Source organism: Ursus maritimus, unplaced genomic scaffold (assembly GCF_017311325.1).
Source record: "Ursus maritimus isolate PB19 unplaced genomic scaffold, ASM1731132v1 scaffold_3, whole genome shotgun sequence".
Taxonomy (NCBI): Eukaryota; Metazoa; Chordata; class Mammalia; order Carnivora; family Ursidae; genus Ursus; species Ursus maritimus.
In genome coordinates, this window is record NW_024425563.1 from 538,080 (window position 1) to 546,294 (window position 8,215).

At 45.1% G+C, this 8,215-nt stretch overlaps 1 protein-coding gene across 2 annotated transcripts in view; it reads left to right on the forward strand.

Moving 5' to 3' along the window:
- The window catches only part of NCAPG2 (non-SMC condensin II complex subunit G2), a 64,202-nt gene extending 60,993 nt beyond the window's left edge, over positions 1-3,209 (forward strand). For both annotated transcript variants that reach the window (XM_040643747.1, XM_040643748.1), the window contains exon 29: positions 2,808-3,209. In XM_040643747.1, the coding sequence (XP_040499681.1) occupies positions 2,808-2,859 (52 nt within the window). In that variant the 3' untranslated portion in view covers positions 2,860-3,209. The remainder of the gene's footprint in view (positions 1-2,807) is intronic.
- Positions 3,210-8,215: the final 5,006 nt, after the last annotated feature.

The window sequence follows — 8,215 nt, forward strand, 5'->3', positions numbered from 1 at the left end:
ATGCTTCTCATTGCACTTTAATTGTCTCACCTAATATAGCATACTGTAAATTGGACGTATTTTCTCAGGAGGAATGGCATACATTTTCCAGCGTGCTGGTGCATTTAAATGCCAAGTATATTATATTTATTACTTTCATAAATAGTATGAAAATAGCAATAAATTTATAATTAGAAATTTTAGAAGTATAAATATTTCTTATGGTTCAGGTTATATCATGGATTTTTCCCACTGAGCAAATGGATTGTAATCACAAATTACTTGCCAATATTAATTATGCCTATGTGTAGGCAACTTTGGTAGTGTCCTATGCAACCCCCAACATTAAACCTTGTTATTAGACCTTGAAGGAAAGGAGTTCTCCCTGACAGAATCACCTTTTTTTGGTTATCAAGTATTGATGAATAATACCATTTTATTCTGCTACATGAAATTTTAGTAGTCTTTTTAAAATGATTTTGGGACTGCATGCTTTTTATCACTCATTTAGAAGCATGCTTCTATCATCATTAATGCCCAGTGGACCTTGGTGTAGATAAATTAAAACTGGATGTAAATAAAAACAGACATTGTTTATCTTACTGTTTTTCCCAGAAAGTTGATTTTGTCTGCCCATCCTGTGGCTGTGGTTGTATTGCACGTTCTTCAGCACGTGAACACAGCCTCCCGGGGCAGTAGGGCCTGATGGTGGATGGGGTGAAGACTCAGCTTCTGACATAGGTTTAAAGGCTTTGAGAGCTCAGGTGGGCGAGCACATTACTTGGTTCAAACGTCTTGACACACATGAGAACCCTGGCCCAGGGAGGTAATTTGGCTAAGGCTTGCCACTGTCCCTTCCAGCTGGCTGCTGAGATGGTGGCCTCCACAGGCTGGTGCCTCTCACCATTCACCATCCCACCTGTACCTGAGGTGTCTTTCGGGCACAGACAAAACAGCCATGCATGTAGGGTAGCCCAGCAATTAGAAACATTCAGAACAGCCATTGCTAAGTAACGGTGGTGGGCCAGTCAGACAATTAATAATATGAGTCTTCAAAGAAAAAATCAATTAGGGGCACCTGGGTGGCTCAGTTGTTAAGCGTCTGCCTTCAGCTCAGGGCGTGATCCCAGCGTTCTGGGATCGAGCCCCACATCAGGCTCCTCCGCTGGGAGCCTGCTTCTTCCTCTCCCACTCCCCCTGCTTGTGTTCCTTCTCTCGCTGGCTGTCTCTCTCTGTCAAATAAATAAATAAAATCTTTAAAAAAAAAAAAAAAAGAAAAAAATCAATTATACCCCAAAAGGATGATGTAGAACGAAAAACCCTAAATTTAAAACGTCCCTGATGCCCTTCAGAGGTTGTCACTGTTGAGACTCAGATTCCAGACAGTCTGAATGAGATCACGTTGGAGGAGTACCTCAGAACACAGACTTACTGATGAAGAGGAGTCACAGGGTAAAGACAGATGAGAAATAGACCCAAGAAAAGCAGTCATCTAACAAATAATAGAAAACTTCAGAGAGATGAAGAAATGTGGAATTTTGAAGATTCTTTTTTTTTCCGCCACATTTCATTAAACCTGGATGGGACTAATGGAAAAGAAATCATGCCTGAGTAAGTCTGTGGATAAAATTATGGAATTCCAGGGGTAAAGAGAAAAATCTCAAAATCTTTCTAGATTTGTGCTGCCCCTGCAGTGGCCACTTTGTCGCATGTGGAAATTGAACACGTGAAACGTGGCGAGTCTGACCTGAGATGCACCTAAGTGTTAAGTGCACGCTGGGTTCTGAAGATAGTGTGAAAAAAAACATTGTAAAGTATGCCAGTGTTATTTTTATGTTGATTACAGGCTGATATGTTTTGAGTATATTGAGTAAAATAAAATGTATTAAGATGAACTTCACCTTATTCTTTTGATCTCTTTTAATGAGGCTAGTAGAGAATTTGGTTACATCCCTGTTTGTACTGATAGGAGACAGGGCTGTTGTAGACTACGTGGTGGGTTAGTCTCCACAAAGAGCAGGACCCAGGCAGACACTCGCTGAACAGTGAGTCAGCTGAGACGTCACTAGGGATGGAGACTGGTGTTTGTGTTTAGGGCCTGCATCCCCTCTGAGTGCTGGGGACCCTCCTGGTTATCAGGTGGTGGAGGAGGAAGGGAGCACACACTTGTAAATGCACGTGTGAGGACTGCCGTGTGAGGGCTCCTGGCATAAAGTAGATTCCTTGCAAGGCTTGGGGGAGTGTCGTGAATGGGCTCAGCCCAAACCTGGCTCTGCGGGGCAGGGAGGAGCAAGCCTCTCCTGGAACAGCTGTGTAGAGGAGGACCAGGGGAAGTGAGGTGAGTCTAAAAGTAAGTGTCGTTGTAATAGTGAGTCTTGGGGTAAATTGCTTTCACTTATCTTGTGTTTTTGTGGAGAGAAATAAAGCCCATGATTGTGAAATGTACTTCTCATGTTTGTGAATCTGCCCTATATCTGAGTCCTGGTTTAGATCCTCACAAATGAGAGTACTTCTGAGTAAATAAGAGTTCACGTATAGAAAACCTGGCCTGGTGTTTTGTTTGCGTGAGGAGTGCTTTGGGGACTCCGTGAACTGCTGTTGGCCGCGGAGGCAGTGATGACAGCTCTGTCCAAGTGCAGTTTCCCAGTGATGGGGATTCTCACTCCATCTTACCTCGGAGAACTAATTAGTGAAAGTTACTGATTATTTCAGCTTTCTCTGAGTGTGTATTCAGTTGCAAAATATTTCTAGGTTTATTTTGTGAAAATGTACGTTTGGGTATTTTAGTCGCTGATTTCTGTTGTTAATCATCTTTCTTTATGCTTCAGGTTTCTCTATGAATCATCATCAAGAACTCTGGGAGCACTTCTGAATTCATAACCAAGCCAACATCTTTGGTCATGTGAAAATGGAGAAAAAGGACTTAGCGAAAGTGAAATGAATATGTATTTTCCTAGTGTTTTTAATGTTAATAACCCATATCATAGGGGTGGGGTTTATTTAGGGAGTTATAAGTAGGAAACTCAAAGGTTCTTAAGCTTTTGCCTGGTGCCTGCATAAATAATATATTTAATATAAAGGACTCTAGGTATCAGTGGAGCAGTGCAGAAACCTGTGGTGCAAAGGGGAAAAAAAGACTTTTCTAGCAAACGTGGTTGTTTTAAAAATGATTTTTTATATATATATATAAAATGTTGCTTAAACTATGAGTAATAAAAGCAATGACAACATCTGTTTGTGTACTTTATTTAAAAATATTAGTATGACTCTTCCCCTTTAGAGACAAGGGTTGAATTCTGCCAAGAGTAGAAGGTGCTAACGTAGAGGGAGTGGCCATGGCAGGTGCAGGGAGAGGAGCCCATGTGGGGTCCTGGAGCGGCCTCCTCCTGTGCTCTTGATGCTGCTTTACTGGATGTCAAGACGGGCCCGATGGCTCTGAGCACAAGTGACCAAGAGCTGAGTCCTTCAGCCTGAAGGTGAATCACTGTTATTTTATCTTTTCTTTTGGAGAGCTGACATGTGCCAGTGGAGGACCAGCCTCGGGCTTTCTTGCTGCATCGTCCAAGACCCCAGCTTGTCTGCTCTAGGTTACCAGGTCTATGTACCCCTTAGCCACAGGCCCTGTGTCGTGGCGGAGTGGCCGCCTGTGACAGATGGGACATGCTCATTCTATCCTCTGCCCCCAGCAAAACAGTAAAGAAACACCAATTTCACCGTGTTTTTCTAAGAAGGTACAGAAATGGACTGCTTACCACAGTTACGAGCATTTACGGTAAGGTTTTTCTGAGCTATCTGAGAAATGGGAGGTGGGGGTTTCTTATTTTAGCTAATTTTGAACATAGGACTTTTTAGACATCTTTGCTAAGATGTATTCTATTGGCAAATGTAATTTTTTCTTCCTTTTTTGTCCTTGCTGGTGTTTGTTTTAGTATTAAGAAATGAACTGAGAGGGGTGCCTGGGTGGCTCAGTCGTTAAGCGTCTGCCTTCGGCTCAGGTCGTGATCCCAGAGTCCTGGGATCGAGCCCCTCGTTGGCTGGCTCAGTCACGGTGGAGTACGCCACTCTTGATCTTGGGGTCATGAGTTTGAGCCCCTTGTTGGGGGTAGAGATTACGTAAAAACAAAATCTTAAAAAAAAAAAAAAAGAAATGAGGAATGCTCCATCTTTCTATATCCCTGGAAGAGTTTGTGTAAGATTAGAAATAGTTCCTTGGATTTGTTATAACACTCAGTCTATCTGAGCTTGGTGTTTTCTGTGTGGGAAGAGGTTAATTAGTTTTTTAAATTTATATATGAGTTTTCAGAGCAGTCAGGTTTTCTCTTTTATCTGTGTCAGTCTTGATGGGAGAAACAATCCAATTTGTGAAAAAATATAATTCAATTTCTATCGGGCCAAAATAGTTCATAAAATCCTTCTCTAGGTATATGCCCTAGAGAAATTCCTGTGAATGCATGAGGACACTCATAACACCCGTGTTTGCAATAGCAGTGTTTGCAACAGCAGGTGGAAATAGCTCTGACCCCCTTCAGAGGGCATATTGCTTATGCTCATGTATCAATATACTATTATATTAATATTACAATATAATAATACAATATATTATAATTATGTTAATTATAATAATCAATTATAATTATATATTCATATTATATTAACATGTATTGATAGTATATCGATACGTAAGGAAAAGATAAGAATTCAGAACACTGAGTATGGGAGGGAAAGGTGAGAGAGCATTTAAGATTCTTCAGCGGTAACTATGGAAATAAACTGGGGAATAGGTATTTGCGTGCTCATTTTACTATTCATAACCTTACACGTTATATTCTTTTGTATTAATGATTTAACAAAAACGTAAACAGAATCAGATGTGAGGAAAAGAAAGCATAGACATCTTTGGCAAAGGATGTTGTTATCAACTTGGAGGCACGCAGACACAGATCTCTACACCTGTGAACACCACTAGGCCAGCTCCTGGAAGCACGGAAGACACGATGGCCACACAAAGTGAAGATGCCAGACCACTGTGCAGACCGTGGAAAGAGGCTCAGAGATGTGCGTGTGCTAGTGTGGGCACCACAGAAGGACAGAAAACCCACGGAAGGACACACCGCTCACCAAAGCCAGATGTTTACCCTGGGGACAGGCCCCCAGGGCATGGGCAGGAGTGGCCAGGTAGCAAGAGGGAACGGAAGTCTTAATGCCATGTGTTAACCTCCAACAAAAAGCCCTATTCAAGAGCAAAGCACGCTCCGGGGATGAGGCAGCAAACAACAGACGTGACCACATTGGTTGGTGTCCCCACCTCACTCATCAGACACCCAGGGCTAGCCTGGTGGCGTGAAAACCAGCCCCAGGGCAGGGAAGGGGGCTCCACTCCCACTTGGTGAGGCTGTGCCGTGCTGCCACAACCCAGTGGCCCGTGTTATGGTCCCTTGTTGTGGGACCGTCTCTGGCAGGCTAGTCAGCCCTTTGCTAACTGCAGATCTATGAGGAAAGGTGACTGTTCTTTAAAAACTGCCCTAAAACAAAACATTTAAACTATAAACCATTTCTAAGGTGAGAACTATTTCTCAAGGTAACTCTCAGAATTGAATAACGAGAAAACTAGGAAGAAGCGGCTGTACCACTTTGCTTATTTTGAAAATATTCAACATAAAATATAGTGATGCCACCCTTAGGACCACTGAGGGCTCACTCTCGTGCCTTTGTCCTTGGAAAAAAACTGGTGACAGTGCACATGGCACTGACCTGGGACAGAGGGTCACACCAAGTGTCAGAGCGGGGTGAAGGCCTCATTCTCTGTGTTCCAAGAGCAAAAGTGGCTGTGAGGGGTGGGCCGAGCACTCCTGTAGAAGTGTCCAGGAGCGGGACACCTGGGTGACTCAGTTGGTTAAGCGTCTGACTCTTGATCTCAGCTCAGGTCTTGATCTCAGGATCGTGAGTTCAAGCCTCATGTTGGGCTCCAGGCTGGACAAGGAGCCTACGTCTAAAAAAGTGTCCAGGAGCCCATGCTTGTTGAAGGCTCTGCAGCCGCCCTGCTCAGGCCCGCACTCTCACGGGCATTCTGGGGCCTTTTATAGCTAACTCGTGACTGAACCACACTTCTTTCTAAAATAAGGGACATTTCTGAAGGATTAATTTCAGCAGAGGTGTCTTAATTCTCCCGCTAACATATTATGTGGCTTTTCTGCCATGTGGTGGCCGTTTTTTTGGTGTTTTTTTCCAGGAAGGGGAAATTTCCTGATTTACATTTCTCTAGATTCCTGGCACCAGCATCTGACAGGCAATCCTGTGTCCCTTGGGGACATTTCTTCAGCCTCTGTCACTCATGGCACATGAAGCTTCTCCCACTGGTGAACAAAGTGAATAAGCAGCCCGAGTGTATTGGAGATACTCATGCAGAACAGTTTCAAAGGTTCTGGATCTCCTGCCTCGCAGACAGATGGGTGTGACAGGGAAAATGTGTACGAAGGGCAGACACGAGTCAGGCTTCCAATTCTTGCCCATAAATCAACTCGCACAGCAGAATGGACTCTCGCACCGTGACCTCTCCAGGTTCAGCTAAGGCAGTCTTTACCCCAGCTCCACGGTCGCACCTACTGAGTATCAGAGACCCCACGGCATGCTGACCCCATGTGTCATGGCCACCAGAAAGAGCCTCCATGACACTCTACCCTCATCCAGCCCTTCCACTCCTTGGATGGGGCCCACAGCATGAAGTTTCCTCTGGTTATGTGGTACATTGTGGCAATGCCAGTTTGGCCCCGTCCTGAATCTGGTAGATGGGCTCTGGTCTTGTCTGGCTGCAGGATTGATGATCACGCACCAAACGCATGTATCTACACAGCAGCCCATCCCGATCACCCTCTATGTGGACTCAGACTCAGTAAGTGGTAGGTCTTGCTTTCCTGGTAGAAAAGTGAGTTTTCAGGGATAATAGCTCCCATTCAAATACATCTCCTCTGTCTTACTTTAAGACCATTGTCGATAAGTTTCTAGAGTAGATCATTTTACAAAAGTAAATTTCTGGGGGTAAACATACCATGTGGATTCATGCTCACTGAGGGGCCCTGTGGTAGTCTGGGTAATGGCTCCCAAAATATTTGTTATAATCCCTGGAACTGGTCAATGTTACCTTACATGGCAGAATAGATTTTTAGAGATGTGACGAAGTTGAGGATCTTCAGTTGGGGGAGGTTATCCTGGTTTATCTGGTGGGCCCTGATGCCATCCTGAAGGTCCTTACCAGGGAGCCGGGGGGCAGACTTGTCACATGCACAGAAGGCAGAGTGACCACGGAGGCGGAGACGAGGGAAGTGGCCACGAGCCAAGGGCTGCCGGCAGCCCCACCAGTAGCTGAAAAAAGCATGAGTGGAGCCACCCACTGAGGCTTCAGAGGGAGTGTGGCCCCACACGACCTCGATTTATGCCAGTGAGACCGTGGACTGCTGGCCTCCAGAGCTGTGAGAGAATGCATCTGTGTTTTTAAGCCCCCAAATTTGTGGTAATTTGTCAAAGCAGCCACAGGAAGCTCATACTGACCCCATCTTCCACCAAAACTCACACAGGCATAGGAAATTCAGATGTTGGGCAACTTCCCCCAAGAGTTCCCACTTCCATTCTGGTGCACCGTGTCCTTGCCCACCCACTGCCAAATGCCTTTTCTGTTCAGTACACATGGAACCCAGCAAGGTCTCCTGGCCAACACGGGAGGCAGTCCTGCATTTGAGCTGCCATTCCCAGCAGGGAGACCCTGCTGGAGGGAGTTTCTGGTCTTCCTCTAGGGCTGCCTGAATGCTGTCAGAGATCCGCAGGCCCAGTGCTATTCATGTAATTAAATAGCACAATATATGTTCAGAAGTGGGTGACAGAATGGGACCATGAAATGAGCTGAAGTACATAAAATGCACGTGACAGAGACAGGAAAGGAACATGCAGGGAAACAGCCTGGGACCAGCACTGTTTGGTGGCTGGGGCTCTATGACACCCTGTCTTGCCACCTTTCCACATTCCCCTGAAAGTTTGGTGGGGGTCTTCTGCTGGGGTGACCCAAATATTCATTTCTGAGGGTCCACAGCAAGCCAAAATCATCTCCTCCAGAAGAAAATAATTACTGTAGAGTGCCTGCTTGTGCTGCAAAACCCAGGAGCTCACACTGTGGTTCTCATGCTACCCTTTCCCACAGCGGCATACGGCCCCAACGGCATGGAAACCTTGTCCTGCTTGGTTTAAG